Below are 17627 nucleotides of genomic sequence, written 5' to 3'. Positions count from 1 at the left end.
TCGGATGAGATGAACGGCCACGAGGGTCACGTTAAGGGACGCGCCGGATGCCTCTACGCCTCTAGCGGGGCCCGTACTGGCTGTCGCGTGGCAGCGCTTTAGGAACCGGGCAGAAGTAACACATTCTGTGGTGTAATGGACCATCAACTTGCCTAATTAAACAAGATCTCAAAGGCTTAATAATACCAGATGGATACCAAATTTCTCCCACTGTCTTCCATTAACACTTTCAAGTTACCAGACCCAAGGCTCCCCAAGAGAATTTTCCTGCCGGAGATGCCCCAAGAGCCAGGATCCATACCCAAAGCAGCAACAGCCCCACACATCCTCTCCCCAGAGCCCCTCGCCAGGGCTGGAGATGTCAGACACAGCTGCTGCCCTGAACCACCTGCCACAAAGCAAAAGGCAAGATGTAAATGACATTTCTGCTTGCTTTTTAAAGCAAAAGCAAGCAAAATGTCACCGAGCAATACCAAAGAGCTCCAAGAGAGATAACAAGCGCAGAGGCGATCTGTCTTGGAAGCATGGGGAACTGGGCCGCACGCGGAGTTGGTCCTGCTTCCCAGCGCAGGGCTTGCCTTTAAACGGGGCAAAAACCAGTTTGAAAGGTTAACCTTTTAACTCTAACCATGAGCTACCACCCTGCGGAACGAAGCCAGCAGCAGAGAACAGAGGAACACCCCAGTTTGCGACTGAACAAGGTCATCTTTTTATTGTGTTTGAGCCTGGGTTCAAAACCTCCATCAGAAAGAAAAAAAAAAAAAAAAAAAAGAGTATAAATACAAACAAACCCCACACTCGCTGCACTACCTGCCAGTGTTGAAGAGGGCTCCGCTCAGCGCGGCTTCCAAGCGGAAGGCTGAGGCGAGCCTAAGGGGATCAGTGCTGCGTAGGAAATGTTGGGGCAGGGCATCTCGCAGGAGGTTGCCGCTGCCGAGGCCAAGATTTGACTCTAATTAAACGAGGCCAGTGGTTGCCTGTAAGCCCTCAAAATGACCATCTGGTAAACAGCCCATTAATTAAGCTAGAAATCAATGCTTTTTCACTTTGGACATCGGAGGAGAGCGCCAGCCCCCATCAGGACGCCGAGGGGGAGCAGGGTCTCAGTGGTTGTGGGGTCTGCCTCGCCCCCGGCCCCGTCCGCTGGGCGCAGCGTCCACGGTGGAGCGGGGGTTCTTGATGGTTTCGTCCACGGAGACGATGAGGCAGGCGGCCTCGGAGGCTGCCGTCAGCGCGTTGATGCGCACGATGGCCGGCTCCCACACGCAGGCCTCGAAGTTATCGGCGATGTCTTCGTTGTTCACGTCCACGCCGTACCACATACCTCCCTGGTGGGAGAGAAGAGGGAAGAGAGTCTCGTTATTGGGCTGGCCAGGACTTCGGGGCCAGAGCGCTGGGAAGCAAAGACATGTGAACATTCAGGGAGAGGCAGAGACTGGACCCTACTGTATGAAGGAAGAATATTTGAGGGAAACACAAAGAAAACAAAAAAACAAAAAGCCCTTATTGTCAGCAAACAGTGCGAGCAAAGCCTCATAAAAGAGGAGGTTTGCTCCACTTGAGAAGGAAGCTGTAGAAGATTTACAGGACTGACTTGTACTCCACTGCTGTCTCTCCCCCTTTCCCACAGCCCCAGTTTTTGTGGCCCAAGATACAGGCGCTCATTTTGGGGCATTCCCCCTAACCCCACAATCATCAGCAGGATGAAACGTGGCGGGAGTGACCCCACAAAGCTGCAGCTGCTTCCGAGAGAAACAAAGGGGCAACCTCTAACTGCCCGAGTTTGGACTGCGCGCGCACGCTCCGCAAGGTCCGAAATGATCGCGAGCGATCAGGACCTTCAGTCTGCAGCTCCTCTGGAAAACACAGGGCTCGGCCAACTTCTATACTCTAATTACTTTAATGTTTAATATAGAAGCCTCCCCTCCTGACAAATGATGCATTTTTAAAAAGCAAATCAAAACTCCCAGCTCTAGAAGTCACCCGACAACTGTGATCAAAGGGAAAACAGATCATTTCCTTTTATAGAAACCTGCACCAAGCCCACACTTGATCTGAAACCAAAACACTGCATTTAATCAAAGAGGACGCAAGCCTAACGTGGGCTTAAGCTGAACTACACCGGATCCGTCAGGCTCAAGGCTGGGGGGGGGGGCGGAGAAAGAAAGAAATCACACACACTGCTGGTTCTCCCTAACAGCCCTGGGTTCAAAGGTGGGCACCCACCTGCGCGTGCTTGGCTCGGAGCTTGTTCAGTATGTTGGTGGCATCAAAGCCAGCGTTGTCGCAGAGCTGGCGAGGAATGATCTCGAGGGCTTTAGCGTAAGCACCTATCAGCAGCTGCTGCTTGCCTGGAATGGTCCTGGAATAGTCCCGGAGGTATTTGGAAAGCTCCATCTCTATCGCACCGCCGCCGGCAACAACCGAGTCGTTCTGAAAGAAGAGGGGAAACTCTCACTCTCGTTCCAGGAATGGGGAGAGCAGGAAAGCCTCCTTTCCTGCAGGTGTTGCACGTCAGGGTGATGCAGACACACCAGGCCCAAGGGAATCTACAGCCCAGGCTGCTGCCAGCCCTGGGAGCGCCTGCCAGCTTTGCTGGGAGCTTCAGACACAGGCCAAGAACCTCCAGTGGCAGCTACCGGCAGCTCTTTCCAGCTGTGCACAAGATAAAGGAGTGGTTTGGGGACGCTGTACCAGGGGAGGGATGGCAGACCACAGCTCCCTTGTGCTGGGCAAGTTTCCCTCACTTTTGTAAAGCATTCAAAATTAAAGATATTTGCAGCAGCACTTCGCAGCCAAGTTCTGCTATTTTTTTCGCTCTCCCTATTTGTTTCAGTAGGGAGATCAGGATGTTCTTTCTAAAAGCAAAACAGTTCCAAAAATCTTGACAAGCTTCTTCCCATCCCCTCAGGGCACTCAGCCTCAAAGCTGTTTTTAACCAGAAAACACCACATTAACACGTTATTATGCATAACCCAGAAACACCCACAGCTCGGCAGCATCTATCACACAGGACCAGCATCTCCACAAGCAGAGCTCACGTTCACACATGCCTCAGGCTTCTCTCTTGGTGCTCCCAGCCTACCTTCACAGCCAGTTATCCCTCAGACTGGTCACCAAGAGAGGGAACAAGTGGCTTTAGCAGGTGCTGACATGCACATGAGATCAACCCTGCTATTCAAAGCTATGGAAGATCTACCCGACGCACCCAAAAATCTCGTGTTCCCTTTGGGATGGAGGTGTTTACAGAACACACCACAACCCAGCAAGCACAAGTTATGACTGTACTGAAGAGAAGGCAAAAGCCAGGCATGCCTGAAAAGCAGTTGGCAACACTGCAGAGAACAACACTGCTTTGGCCACAGAACAGCACTTGAGTTAATCAATCAGATGCTGCCCGTCTGCGCGCTCCACTCTACCAGCTGAGAGCTCCCGGTCTCTCCACAGAGACCTCAGCCAAATGCTGGTGTGTGAAAAGGTTCCTAGAAGGAGTTACAGCTGTGCCAGGCCCGATCGACAACCCCAATGCCAACCCAGCAGGGAGGTTATCTCCACTGGTCCTTACCTTGATTGCTCTCCTGACTATCATGATGGCATCGTGCAGGGACCGTTCCGTCTCTTCCATGAACTGCTCTGCACCCCCTCGCAGGATTATCGTGCAAGTCTTTGCCTTCGGGCAGCCTGTGAAGAAGTTATACCTGCCAACGGCACAACACAAGAAAGGTTAAAGCGACGGAGAAGCGGTGCTGCTGCTGAACGGGCTTTGCACCGATGTGACGGTATGGGAACCGAGAAGTTCTTTACAAGCCAGATGCGTGACTGAAGCTGTTTCACCCTACGCAGTGCCCCATCAGATCTGGAGCTACGGAGGAGCAGAGCCAGGCGGAGTACAAGTGAAATGCAAGCTGACCCAGGAAGATCCACTCTCTTCCTGTTGCTAGGGTTTTGCGTTAAACCGGTGCTCTCATTTTCACTTGGCAGGAACAGAGCAGATGTTAGCAGACAGCCCCAAAGAGGACTTCTCCTCTAGAGACGGAAAGAACCCCATTACGTAGTACCCAGCTTCATCTGCACTGATAGCAAAGTGTCGCTGTGGGATATCAGACGAGTGTCACAATCAACCCCGAAAGGCGCTGCTTTTAAGTTACGAATGAAAGAATACCACTATGCTTTCTACAAGGCATTGGGGAATAAATGCATATTTTTAAAAGCATATAAAAGAGGTAAGATTTAGATTAAAACTTACTCCCACACCCCCCCCAGCCTCATAAAGACCAGCAATAACACAATCTTGTTTTCACACCAGCGCTGCGAGAGATGCTCAAACCTGCTAACGCTCAGACCCTAACTTTTCAAACTACTATTAGAGTGCTTACACAGGACTACAGGTTCACAGCTGGTGTCTTTACCTCTCTCCTCCAATCTGAGTCTCCTCAAAGAGTTCGCATCGGCCCAGAACATCATCCGACAGGGCATTGACACTAGTCTGAATAGAACCACCGCAGGCCTGCACAGAAAGGAGATAAAGCGTGGCATTACCAACCCTGACAAACAAGACAAATTTGCCCAGCAGGCTCCCACTCCTCAGAGTGGGTGATGCAAAACCACCCGGCAGGCCAGATTCAGGAAAAAAACCCTTCTACTTTCCTCCCATCTCATGCATCTAGGCAGGCTACCAACATCAGAAACAATCCTTGACAGCAAAGTAAGATTATGCTTCTTCTAAGTGCTGACTCACAGGATGTAGAGTCCAGCAGCTACACAAAGAAAGCTTAGGAAAAAAAAACCCACTCACAATGGAACAGGCAAGAACTAGGGAAAATAAACCTCTACTGATGCAATGTACAGACCCTAATATGTAACAGCATCAGAGAAACAAAAAGCAGTGCAGATGCAATTAGAGCGCGATTATTCATTCCATCAAGGAACAGCTTTGTCAGTATATGGCAACTTTACCTAATAACCACATTGGCAAAAAAAATACATGATTTTAATTTTAAATCTTTGTAAGGAACAGTGTGTTCCGTCACAGATTGCTGCCCTGTTTTGAGAATGACCAGCTCAGCACTGTTAAAATTAAATCAAAAGTCTTTATTCTGAAACAAGGCAGCTCACCATCATAGTTCGCTTGAGGTCTTCTTCTGGGACACGGCCAGCACAAAACATGTCTCTATCCGCAAAGTACTGAGTAGCCACGTCACCGATAGGAAGTTTGGACAGGACAACTTTGGCTCCCGACTTGTGGATTTTGTCCAGCTTGTCATACAAGATGTTCCACTCAGCATCCACAATGGCCTGGTAATCCTAGGAGGGACGAGAGAGAAAGGGACAAGCACTCACGTTACAAAGGGTCGCAAACGCCATCCCGCAGCGCCTGCAAAGGAAGAGCTCTTCTAAGACACAAGGCAGCAGTGACACTGCTCTGTGCAGCCCTGGCAGACAACTGCTTTCCAAGACTCGTAGGTGATTTTAGGTCACTCCATTTTACGCCAAAGAGCCATGTCTGTTAAAATGCTTCCAGCAGCAGAACTGAGTCGATAAAGGGGCTGGATGAACTGACAGCGAGGCAGCAACAGCTCAAGAGAGAGAACACAAGGAGGAAGAAGGGATTAGACTGATGTCTGAGAGGTGTTTACAGAACTGTGCATGGATGTTGGGGTGGAGACTTACAGTATCTCTCTCAGAGGAAAAACACAGATCCTGAGAAACCTCATGCTCTACCAGTGTGCTGAGGCTTCCCAAGCCTGTTGTGCTCTAGCTGTCAGCGAAACACAGCCACAGACAGCTGGGAAAGCTTACAAAAGCCCACAGCAACACCACACATAGCAGCCAACTGCAACAGAAAAGACCATTGTGTTCACAACGGCAGAGAGGGGAACTTTAAGGAAATAATTACTAAGATCACAGTGGGGCCAAGACCCCAAAAGCAAAGTGCCCAGAGATCTTTAGATACCACAATTATGCAGGAACCAAATGCATGCAACATTGTGGTACTTTCCAAGAAGGTGTCAGAGAATGACCGTGTTTCACAAAGGTGTTTTAACAAGACGGAAAGAGAACTACTGTCCAAATGGCTACCTTGTTTGCTTAAATACAAAGAGGCTTTTCCAGCATTTAAAGCGCTGCTTAATAAGCTTTTCCTGGAAGGCCACTCGTTAGGTGTAAAGAAGTCACCACACAGCTGGCAACTTATCACGGCATAGCTGAGGCACCATGACTGAATAGAAACATGCCCTAAACCTGCTGTAATTCAAAGTCTGCCGTAGCCGGGTATTTTCAGGGGGGCAAGGGCATACAGAAGGCAATCCCATTTATGCCACTGGCTCTCAAGCAGCCACAACATCTTGTGGGCATCAGGAAGCGGGAGAGGCTCCCCTTTCGGCTCTTACCTCCACCGTGTTTACTCTGACTTCAGCATTGTCCTTCTCGGCTTTGAGCTCCAGCTCCACATTCAGCAAGGCGATCTTGGGAGACTGATACTTCTTGGGTTGCATTTCAAACCCAGCGTAAGAGAATGTCTTCTTAAAGGCAACTCCGGCCACCAACTGAGAGTCCTTGAAGACAGGGATTTGTGTTAGGCTCAGCTTCCCAAGGTTTTCTCAACAGGGTTAATAACTCCCACAGGAAACTCCCTGCTTTCAGAGTCCTCATTTACAAAGCGCTCACCAACAGCTGTCTCCTTTGATTAACCCACTTTTAGAGAAAATAAGCAGCAAATATTTTCTTCTCTCTGTTCACAAAACCAGCTTCTATCACTTCCTTTCTACCCCTCAAGACACCACAGCAAACGACGCTCTATACAATCTGAAGATCAAGGGATGGAGCAATCTGTTCTCTCTGATGTCTTTCCCATTTCTACCCTTTGAAGATGGATACTTCTCACCCACAGCCCCACAGGCGGGGGGGGTTTGTTGCCCTGGTTTGTTTTTCCAAGCTCCATCACCACCTCTGGGATTGTTTTGCAGCAGGACTGCCCTGCCCAACACTGGCCCCTGAAGTGATCCTGACTTCATGGCTGGGAGAGAAATCAGCATCTCAATCTCCTACCCTGTGAGTATTTAACCATGTACTGCAGACTTGGCTCTGCCCAGCCACTGAAGCCCAGAAGGTCCTTGTCCCTCCTAAGCTAGGACAAGCACAGATTTTCTCTGCTCTAGCTGACAGGGTGAGATGACCCAGGATCTCTCACAAGCCAACCCTGAAAAGGAGCACGCTAAATTATTTGCCCCATCCTCGTACAGGTCTCCAAGGAGTCTGACAGAAGAATACAAAGGCCAAACAATACGGAGCAGGGAGAGCCGCTTTTATCCAGAACGGGAGACACCACCCTCCCCAGGGGACCAATTTCTGCAAGCCTCACAATACCAGCAGGCCCAGACACCACAAAAACAGATGCTGAAACGTTCCTAATTCACTAAATTTGTTGTCTGGGCAAGATAACGGGGTAATTATGTCTCTTCTCAATGAAAACGCTCATGCAGAGTGTTTACAGACAGTAACAGCCACAGAATAATAATTCACAGAGACTGTGGAGGGCTTTACTTTTCAGCAGAAGGGTCCCAAGCGACGGGCCAAACCTACCCAGGATACAGGCAGGAGAGAGCACGGACACACCAGCTGTCCCACAGCCCAAGAACGACTCCCTGCCCCATACTGGGTGCAGTCCCATACACGACAGGTATTCCAGCAGTGTGGTATAAACCACACAGCCCATCTGCCCTGCCCACCACTAGATCAGCTCCTTCACAACGTTTTCTTCGCATTTTTCCCAACCTGGTACTCATACATACAACCAGGACTGTACGGCCTTCGGTTCCAGAAGTAACAAAGACTTCCCACAAAAATATTTCATTATTTGCAGAGATATAAATGGAATTTGTATCAGTAACAACATTTGCTGTAGAGGGCAGCAACATAAGAGTGTATCTGGCTTAACAAAACAGATTCACTACCTAGAGAAAAGAAATCCAGCCCTACTCGCTAAGCTTTTTCAACAGCTTAGGTTTGCTTTGGTAATTCCCGAACAGGCATTATCAAGCTGGGCTGCATTTCTGCTAGAGTCAACCCATCAACGGAGCTGTGATCGCTGTCTCCTATCCTTTCAGGACACGCTCCGACAGAACTTACTTCCAAAGCACCTCCTTGCACTTTCTTTATTCCAATCATTTTGAGTTGTAATAAGTCGTCTAACATCATGACAGCATCTACGACCATCTTGGAGAAAAACTCCTTGCTCTGAGAGATCAGCTTAGAGCTCAGGGCTGTGGCTGCACACTTCTCCAGCAGGCTTCTCTGCTCACTGAAAGAAAGAAAGAAAGAAAGAAAAAACAAGGTCTTTTTCACTTGCCGATTCTTTTCACGAGCTCACGAAACACCATGTATGGCGTGATTAATCCACGCTGATAGAGGAAAAGATCAGCTCCCTTCTACCGATGGGGAAAGCAAGGCACACAGATGTCACAGCACAATTCTCCCTTGTAGAGCCCGAGCATCAGACTAGCACTGACCAGGTCGGTTGGATTTTAGACACCAGAGGCCTGAGCAAAAAAGCAGGGCTCAGCATCCTCTCCTTCACCCAAAGGCAGGAAGAAGTTTCTGAAACCCCCTGAAGGTGGCACAATCTCTAAAGTATTAACTCAGGTAATGTATGCTGTAAAAGAGTGGATGATACAAGGGACAGCAGGGAAATATGGATCCAACTCCCAGGCTCTATCACCCAAGCTACTGCCGACCATGAGAACTACTGTATTTTGCACCACGGGACAGCAGAAAGGATACAACACCTTTCGGTTTATTTAAGATGGTTACACAGTTCAACTTGGAAGTTTTACTGCAGGTATTAGTAAGGTCAGATCAAGTAGACAAGAGCTTAAAATGCAGGGAGAAAGTGAATTCTAGTATTCTCACCTCATTTGAAGGGATCATTTCCTTACTGCTGTTAGCTATCTAACTTCATGTATTCAACAGATAAAAAGGGATCTGATTTTCAGAGAAGCGCTGAGCATTTAACACTGCCACCGATTGCAGCAAAAGCTGCAAGTCTCCACCACCACTGGAAAAAAGAAATCAGGCCACTTATTTTGGTACCTAGCTTCCTCCATGTGCACTGGAAGACACTGGCCTACATACTTCGCTGCAGCCCAAGTGAGAGCACAGCATCTCCCCCGGAGGAGCAGGAAACTCCGAAAGCTCAAGAATAACCCAGGTGTGGGGCCGCAGCAGTTCGACCTAACCTCGAGACCTCCACCAGAGCCACAGCAGAAGTCAGAAATGCCCTCACACCAGCAAACTGAAGCCCAGCTCCATAACCAGGTCATCTATAAGGGAAACTTACTCTTTATCTTCTTTCTTCACTGCCACAGCAATGTCTTTGATCTTGTTTACAGCCTGTCAAAACACAAGCCAACAGCTGGATGAATGATTCATGGTCGTAAGCTGATCAGACCTCCAACTCTCCTCTTTGTATTTTATGTTACGTTTTATTCCCTACTTCAGCGTCACTGAAGTTCCAAGTAGTTAAGCTATTCCACCCCTTCCAGCACGTGAATTCTAAGAAACACACAAACCTAACTTTAAGAGGATAGGGAAGAGGCTCAGAGCTGCTCCACTGTTTTCAGCAGAGATCTGGGAAACCAAAGGGCTTTCAAAGGAGTTAACCTCCAGATGAGGTTCAGGTTAACGGGACTGGTGTCCTTCATGAGATGCAAGGTTTACCAGGGAGTAACAGCAATCAGGAGAAGGGGAAATGAATTTTCCCACTTACTCTTCCTTGGAACAAAAACAAAGGAAGCAATAGCGCTCAAGAGGTACTAGCTGGTAATAACAGCTCACTGACACCAGAAAAGGCAGCTGATGTTTGCAGTAAGACATCATGAGATCGCTACTGTCACCCCCCACGCCCATTCATTACTGACTTTTGCCTGGAAGAGTGTTATTTCTCCTTTTTGGCACAGAACTCCTCTCCCCAGACGCTCTCATACATACACCCCTCAGATCTGCAGCAGCAGCCAAGCCTTCCCTCGGCTACGAGCAGCACTGCCTTACCAGCTGCGTTGCTGTGCGGAAGGCACGGATGATGATTTGAGGATGGAGGCCTTCCTCCACGTAGGGCTTCACTTGTTTCAGGAACTCAGCAGCGAGCAGAGTTACAGACGTGGTACCATCACCAACCTGCACGGAGAGGAAACGCTCTGTGTCATCCATACACTGTGGAGCCGCTGCAATGACAGCTTCAAAAATCACACAAGGGCTTCCAGAGGAAATCAGATTTCATAGTTTTCTCTGCTCACAGATATGCAGCTGGATTCTTTAGTGATTAAGGGCTGGGTTCAGACTACGTCCCGTTTGAGGGTGAAGTCTCATTTCCCAGTCATCTACGTTCATGAAATGTGAACTTTGTATCTTTGAAGTTTCCAAACCACCCATCAGATGTAGCTGAAACAGTCTAAAAGCTTTGAAAGCGATCACAAAAGAGAAGGCATCCATAAAAAACCCAGAATAAATGCCAGCACTCCATGAGCAATTCCCACCTGGTAACACAAAGTCCACACAACTGCTGATGGGAGCGAGCTTGCTGCTGCATGTTACGCTTCTGAGTGCAGCCAGGCTACCCTCCTACCTCTGCATCTTGAGATTTGGCGATGTCCACTAACGTCTTCGCAGCCGGATGGACAACGTCGAGGAGCTTCAGGATGGTGGCACCATCATTAGAGATAGTGGCTTTGCCTAGGATTGATGTACAAAAAGAAGTCAAGCTCGACCGCTGCGAGTAAAGCCCTGGTCACTCTGAAAGGGCACCCCAACACCCAAGGGAGCTTTCAGACCTCAGAGAGATGTTAATACAACAGTAACTTCAGACCAGCCAGTCTCACTGTGCTTCACCAGTTCACCTTTCAGGTCAAACATGTCCCCAACCTGTTCTTATGCTACAGCGTTTCCCAATCAAGCCCTGGTCCTGCACCATTGTGAATTTTGTTATGTCTAAACAACCACAGGCTCTCATCCCAAATTTCCACTTGAAAGTCATTTTTCTTCAGCCAAATGACTGGGTTTTTTCTCCTATGTGATTTGAGATGCGATCACCACAATAATTTAATACACTCCTACAGCCAGATACACAACTATAAATTGGTTGAAAGGGAAAGTGAAGGGGTTACCCCTACGGAGAGGGGGAGCCCAGAACAGCTGTTTCACAGAGGGTATCTCAACAGGTGCCTCCATTCTGTATCAACAGCGTCTTTTTAGTCCATTTTTGGAGCAGATTTAAGTGAATTTAGTCTGAGTACAGAACAACTCTTGTGTGAAGAGTTAATTAATAGGGGCTTTGAATTCATTTCCCTCTTGCTTTGCAATAGCCCCCCCAGATGGATAAAAACAGATATTCTAGTCTGACACAAACATGAAGAAAGAGACTAGAAATCAATCACAGTAGTTACTAGGTAAATTTAAATCCAATTATCCTTTTAATGAAAGTTATTATAGTTCCTATTTGTAAAAAACTATTTACAATACTAAGACCTTCCACCCCACCCTTCAGTACCAGCAATAAAAAATGACAAACAATACATTTGTTTGGTGACTTCATACAAGGCTTTTCAGAGGCGGGGGGGGGGGGGGGGGAAGTCTCACCCCTAAATCACACCACAAAAAAAAAAAAGTCAACGCAGTAACATCCACTGACCTCACGCTCAGCCACAGCAAGTGCCGATTAACTCCACAAAATTATGAGCCTCGTTTAACAAATAAATAGAGATGGTCAGGGACAGCTGAAGCCCAGGTTCAAGACACACTGTTTCTCCTTTCTGGTACGGGCCTTCTCATATCTAGTCCCACTAAGCCTGGATATACCCAACCTCACAACAAAGACCACAGCTGCCTTAACTCAGGCTAGTAGGCAGCAAACAGGTTCCTCAGGTAGGTCTGACAATTATCTTCTCTTCAACAGCAGAGGCCAGAGTCAAAGCATTAAACTGAACATCGAGATAGAAGCTGAACCTCTACTGCGAGAGTTAAGTTCAGTATGGGGTGAGGAAGCTGAAGTCTGCATATATGCAGATGGTGGTTTTAATTGATATGAAGATATGAATAAATATCAGCACTTGGAGATTATTTCCAAGTCACTTTTCTACACGGGTGTGAGAGGCCACTGCCCAGTGCTTACCCCGGTCATCCACAATGAGCTTGTCCATGCCCCGAGGTCCCAGGGTAGTGCGCACAGCTTCTGCGATAACCTGGCAGGCATTGATGTTGCTGACGAGCTGGGGGATCCCCTGCGAGGTGTCCGTCCCCTCCTTCAGCAGGATAACCGGTGTTGGCTGCAGAGAGAACCCACAGCAAACCGTTACTCCAATCCCAACAGCCTGCGGACAACCTGGACCTAACTCCTCACACAGCCCATCACACAAAAAGGCCAAGACCAAAACCTGCAGCCTCCTTAAAACTCCTCTGCCTTCACATGAGCTAACCGCTTTCCATCTCCCACAGTGTAACTGGAATTCACCCAGCTGCCTCCAGTGCATGCCCTGGGACCACACCATTAACTGTCCCCGAAAGCCATCTTCCTCCATACAGCGTAGTTCAGCGAAGTTCTGAGTTTGAAGCTAGACTGGAAGACAGTACGTGCAGTAATTACTGAGACAGAGGGGAACTGCATGAGTGCTGCGACTGGATCAGTGATTTTTTATTACAGTACCAGCAAGATGGTCAGCAGAACAGGCACAACAGCTCTTTCCCTGTCACACAATCAGAGTCCAAGCTGCCCCAAGGACGGCAACTGCTGAAAGATGCTTTCACAGAGAGAAAGTGGCAGACGAACACAATTTAAGTGATTACGCCTGACAGTAAACCGTGCTAGAGACAGCTCAGAGGATATCAGTGGCCACAGCAGACAAGGGCTTCTCACCGCTCTGAGAGCGCACCAGCCTTTTTCAGAAAGCAAACATGCCTTACAGGCAAAGCTCAAACAAAGTCCAAAACGCAGCCAAAGTTTGTGAGGCACCCAGTTTTAAACAGCCACCTGCGGGCAGAGAGCAAAATTGTATTACAACCGTCACGCTAAAGTGGCAAGGCTGGTGCTGAGGGTCTGATGTGTGAGTAGAAGAGGGGTGTGAGGGTCACAGCCAGACCTCCCCAAGTCCTGTAAAGATCTCGTGGAAAAAAACGTACCGAGTTCTTCCACACCGACCAGAGCAGAAATCTCAACAGAAAAGAAACACTTGCATCCCCGAGAAAACCAGGGTAGAGGCAGACACACCGCCCTTGTGCCGCAGCCTGCCTGCTCCTGAGCAACAGCAACGGGGCTCAGAGCAGGGGAAGGCCGGAGTCGAAGGGGACCCGCAGCCGGGGGAGGAGCTGAGCCGTGCGGCTAAGGGGGCCGCAGCCAAGGGGCCGGGGCGGAGGACGCGGGCCGGAGCTCCGGGAGGGCCACGCACCGGGCTGTACGACTACACCTCCCAGCACGCACCACTCCCACCCAGCCTCCCCTCCCGACCGGGCCCAGGAACCCGGCGGGAACCGGGGCCCGACTTGCCCCCTCACGCCGCGGGTACCGGCAGGCCTCTACGGCAAGCCGGCCTCCGCCATCCCCGCTCCCCTGAAAGCGCACCGGCCCCGCCACGACCCCGCCAAACACGGCCCCTGGAGGGTGGCGGCGGCCGAGCAGGCCGCCCCCGGGCAGCGGGATGCGGCGGCGGCGAGGATGGCGGCGGATGGCACTCACCATCATCCCGGCAGCACTCCTCGCTCCGGCTCCCCCCGCCTCAGACAGGCCGCGCCCCACAATGCACCGCGCCCGCCGAGAAGCTTCCCCGGGGCGGGAGGGGAAGCGCGCGTTGCTAGGCGACCGCTTCCGGCCGCGCTCTATGGTACGGCCGGAGAGAGCGGCCGCAGCAAGGTGCCCTTCCTTCCCGAATAGCCATAGAGAGGCAGGGAGGCCCAGTAAGGTGGCTCACTATTTGTCAGGGGATGGAGCGGGCACACGGCCGGGGGCGAGCAGGGCTGATGGATGGAGCTTTATTTGGCAGAGCCGGCGAGGGGACACCGAGGCCCCGCCGCCCCGGGACGGCTCACCCAGCTGACAGGGACCGAAGGCGCAGCTGGGGCGGCGCAGGCCTCCGCGCCGGCCTTCCTTGGTCTCTCAGGAGATTGATGGCGGCGCCGACCAATAGAAAGGCGCGTGCCGCGGGCGCCGCCAATGGGCGGGGGAGGGAGGGGCGGGGCGGCTGGCGGCGCTGGGCGCAGCCATGCTCCGCCGCTCGCTCTGGCTCTGCCTCTGCCTCTGCTCCTGCCCGGCCCGCGGTGAGTGCGAGCGGCCCGCCCGGCCCGGCTGCCTTTCCCCTCGGTGCACCCCGATCCGGGTGCATTTCCCGTCCTGCACCCCGGCCCCATTGCATTTCCTCTCCTGCATCCCGATCCGGGTGCATTTCCGCCCGGTGCACCCCGACCTAATTGCATTTCCCCACCCAGCACCTCGTTCTGGGTGCATTTCCCCTCCTGCACCCCAGTCTGGGTGCATTTCCCCTCCTGCAGCCCGGCCCCATTGCATTTCCCCTCCGTGCACCGCGATCCAAGTGCATTTCCCCCCGGTGCACCCCGACCTAATTGCATTTCCCCACCCAGCACCTCGTTCTGGGTGCATTTCCCCTCCTGCACCCCAATCTGCGTGCATTTCCCCTCCGTGCACCGCAATTCAGGTGCATGTCCCCTTGCTGCACCCTGTCTCCGTTGCATTTCCCCTCCGTGCACCGCGATCCGGGTGTGTTTCACCCCCTGCACTCCAATCCGAGTGCATTTCCCATCCCCGCACCCCAGCTCCATTGCATTTCCCCTCCCACACCCCAATCCAGGCGCATTTCCCCTTGGTGCACCCTGGCCCCATTGCATTTCCCCCCCCCAGCACCCCATCCCGGGTGCATTTCTTTTCAGGGTGCCTCAATCCAAGTGCATTTCCCCTCGGTGCACCCCAGTCCGGGTGCATGTCACCCCTATCCCCTCCGTGGTCCAGCCGCATTTTCCCCTTCCCCTGGTGCACCCCAGTCCCGATGCCTTTCCCCCGTCTCCTGGGTGCTGGTGCATCTCCCCTCGCAGCACCCCAGGCTGAACCCAGCATTTTGGCTCCTCAGTCCCGGGGCCCAGCCGGGAGCTGGCATCACCAAAGGGTGCATTCCCTTCAGCGTGGTGCATTCAGGAGCCGTAGCTGGGTATTTTCCCTTTTTTCAGGAATTTTCCCTTTCTTTTTCTCTGCCTCTCACCTCTCTCCATGCACACCCAGGTTTACGCATCCACGAATACTTGTATTTCCAAGTGCTGAGCCCTGGAGACATCCGCTACATCTTCACCGCCACTCCGGCCAAGGATTTTGGTGGCGTGTTTGTAAGTATTAAGAACTCAATTTGTCTTGGGTCTCTCCGTCCTAATATTTCACCACTGCAGGGCCTGGTGGTTTGAAGGCTTTTATAAAAATGGAGCTAATGGCTCTTCTGCAAGCCTTCCCTTAGGAAGGGGGCACACGCTGGTCCCTGCCTTCGGCCTCAGCAGGCTTTCGGAGGGGGAGTTTGGCCCCGCGTGTGTTCAGGGAGCACATGCCCCACTCTTTGAGACAGGCACAGCCGTGTCCCAGGAGGGCTGGTCGGGCTCCCATGGGGAAGAGCAGAGATAAACCAACTGGTCTACAGATGTGAGACCTTTTCCTGAATAAACCCAGGGTCGGGATGGGGATGCAGGAGCAGATCTGCTAGGAAACATCGAGGACCGGAGGAAAAGATGCTTTCTGGCTCTGCACTTGTTCCCCAGCAGCACTTGTATGGATGGACGGTGCCGTGCCTCAGTTTCCCCTCCCCATGGTCACACCACAATCTAGGCAAGCTGTTGAGTTGAGGTCGGGATGGCTCTGCAGAGGCTGGAAAGGGGCAACCAGCATCCCTGCACCCGAGAGCCCTAAATCTTCCCAAAAGCACATCCTGCATGGGGATGAGCAGGGCACGGGACAGCGGGGATGGCCGCGGTGGGGCTGGGGAGGGGAAGCAGCCCCGATCCCCCCCTCCTCACCCCTGCCTGTCTCCTTCTTGGAGAACACAAGGTACGACCAGATCCACCTGGTCCCGGCGGATCCCCCCGAAGCCTGCGGAGAGCTGAATAATGGCGTCTTCATCCAGGACCAGATTGCCTTGGTGGAGAGGGGGTACGTCTGGCGTCACAGGAGCTGTTTGGGGGGGGACCCTCGGGCAGGAGGGGAGCTGCCCACGGCACAGAGGGTGACAGTGCCATGGCCACATTTTACTGTCACCTCCAGCTTCTTCCCGTGACTTATATACGAGGAAAACGTGAGGGTGGTCCTACCACAGAGCATTTCATGTCATGTCTCTTAGAAAACAGCCTGCGCTAAGTTGGAAAAAGCCCTATTTTATTTTATTTTTTCTTAGGAGGAAGTGGCAGAGTGGGGACAGCCTGCACTTAAAATACAGACTCAAAGAGGAGCAGGGTTTGGGGGAGGCGCGGGGCCAGGGAGACAATCCCCAGTTTGGGCATTTCCAGGCAAGCTCTGGCAGTTGCAGGTTTCATACCTGCCAAGGATCTGCCTGCGGCCACCAAAGATTTGTCACGCTCTGGCCCAGGGGTTGCTCGTTCCTGTCGAAGACGCATGTGATCCAGGAGCATGGCGGACGGGCGGTGATCATCGCAGATAACGCCTACGATAACGACAGCTTCTACATCGAGATGATCCAGGACAGCCCCAGGCGGACGGCCGACATCCCTGCGCTCTTCCTGCTGGGCAGGGACGGGTAGGTGCCTTGGCCAACAGACATCTCATCTTCCCCAGGTGTGGAACTTCTCATGGGAAGGGCCAAGCGACAGCCTTGTCCCCACAAAACAGGGAGGTCCCAGTGATCAGCATATCCCACCGGGGCTTGGCGAACCAGATTTTTAGTGGATTCAGTCATAATTAATCCGCAGAGTTTCTCTTTGAGCTGGTTTGTGGTTTATGCTCACGGCTGGGCTCCGCTCTCCCAACTCAGGCGCGCCTGTCACCTCTTTATCCTTCCAGGTACATGATCAGACGCTCCCTGGAGCAGCACGGGCTCCCCTGGGCCGTCATCTCCATTCCCGTCAACGTCACCAGCATCCCCACGTACGAAATGATGCAGCCCCCGTGGACCTTCTGGTAGCAGCAGGAGGCTGTGGCGGATCGAGGACTTCTCGGTGGATCCCAGAAACTTGCCCCAGGGACCAGGTTTGAGAAAAGGGTCCACAACGCGCTCCAGAGATCCCACCGCCCAGCCTCGCCCGATTCAGCAACGAGGAAATCCTGCTGCTGCCGCCGGTGCGGGGCTGAAGGGCAAACACCGGCACCCGCAGCGGGAACCTTGAGCCTGGCACCGAGCACCCTTTGTAGTGACTTTCTGGGAGGGAGGTGATGGCCCAGAGCAGGACAGCACTTCCCTGAGAAACATCTTAACGATGTGTAAGATACCACCAGTAATTTGTGCTGCTGATTTAGAGGGATGCAGGATTACGCGGACGAGGTCTGACAGGGATGGGAGGGAGAGCGACATACAGGCCTGGTCTGTACTAGCAGGGCTCGCCCAACATCTGTATATTTTTGTCTGAGCTAAAGAAGTCTGAACAAGTTT

The 17627-nt window shown here is 51.8% G+C and overlaps 3 protein-coding genes across 4 annotated transcripts in view; 1 reads left to right on the top strand and 2 right to left on the bottom strand.

The window, feature by feature from the left end:
* The window catches only part of ALMS1 (ALMS1 centrosome and basal body associated protein), a 358966-nt gene that overhangs the window by 129527 nt on the left and 211812 nt on the right, over nt 1–17627 (bottom strand). The window lies entirely within an intron of this gene.
* On the bottom strand, nt 698–13846 carry CCT7 (chaperonin containing TCP1 subunit 7). Its single transcript, XM_075499449.1, has 12 exons — nt 13718–13846; nt 12161–12314; nt 10619–10725; nt 10045–10170; nt 9335–9387; nt 8128–8299; nt 6390–6554; nt 5116–5304; nt 4410–4507; nt 3566–3698; nt 2227–2433; nt 698–1328 (listed from the first exon to the last, which is right to left on the bottom strand). The coding sequence occupies exons 1-12, from the start codon at nt 13721–13723 to the stop codon at nt 1104–1106; spliced, it is 1635 nt and encodes a 544-aa protein (XP_075355564.1). The 5' UTR covers nt 13724–13846; the 3' UTR covers nt 698–1103.
* PRADC1 (protease associated domain containing 1) lies at nt 13665–17625 on the top strand. 2 transcript variants are annotated; one of them, XM_075499451.1, is made up of 5 exons: nt 13665–13935; nt 15269–15369; nt 16068–16177; nt 16611–16778; nt 17042–17625. In XM_075499451.1, exons 1-5 carry the CDS (start codon nt 13680–13682, stop codon nt 17160–17162), a joined length of 756 nt encoding a protein of 251 aa, XP_075355566.1. In that variant the 5' UTR covers nt 13665–13679; the 3' UTR covers nt 17163–17625. The 2 variants fall into 2 exon arrangements, with proteins under 2 accessions (XP_075355566.1, XP_075355567.1); XM_075499452.1 differs by lacking the exon at nt 13665–13935 and adding an exon at nt 14204–14295.

Source organism: Mycteria americana, chromosome 4, assembly GCF_035582795.1.
Source record: "Mycteria americana isolate JAX WOST 10 ecotype Jacksonville Zoo and Gardens chromosome 4, USCA_MyAme_1.0, whole genome shotgun sequence".
NCBI lineage: Eukaryota > Metazoa > Chordata > Aves > Ciconiiformes > Ciconiidae > Mycteria > Mycteria americana.
Note: the sequence above shows the minus strand (reverse complement) of the source record. Positions and strands in the feature narration are given on the sequence as shown.

What these genes read in the sequence shown, in the direction of transcription:
- PRADC1 (XM_075499451.1), top strand. Translation starts at nt 13,680, where the DNA reads ATGCGGCGGCGGCGAGGATGGCGGCGGATGGCACTCACCATCATCCCG. An exon ending in TAGAGAGGCAGGGAGGCCCA is followed by an intron (nt 13,936 to 15,268) that starts GTAAGGTGGCTC and finishes ATGCACACCCAG; the next exon opens with GTTTACGCATCCACGAATAC. An exon ending in AGGATTTTGGTGGCGTGTTT is followed by an intron (nt 15,370 to 16,067) that starts GTAAGTATTAAG and finishes TCCTTCTTGGAG; the next exon opens with AACACAAGGTACGACCAGAT.
- CCT7 (XM_075499449.1), bottom strand. An exon ending in ACCTCAAGCGAACTATGATG is followed by an intron (nt 4,508 to 5,115) that starts GTGAGCTGCCTT and finishes CTTTCTGTGCAG; the next exon opens with GCCTGCGGTGGTTCTATTCA. An exon ending in TAGTCAGGAGAGCAATCAAG is followed by an intron (nt 2,434 to 3,565) that starts GTAAGGACCAGT and finishes CTCTTCTTTCAG; the next exon opens with AACGACTCGGTTGTTGCCGG.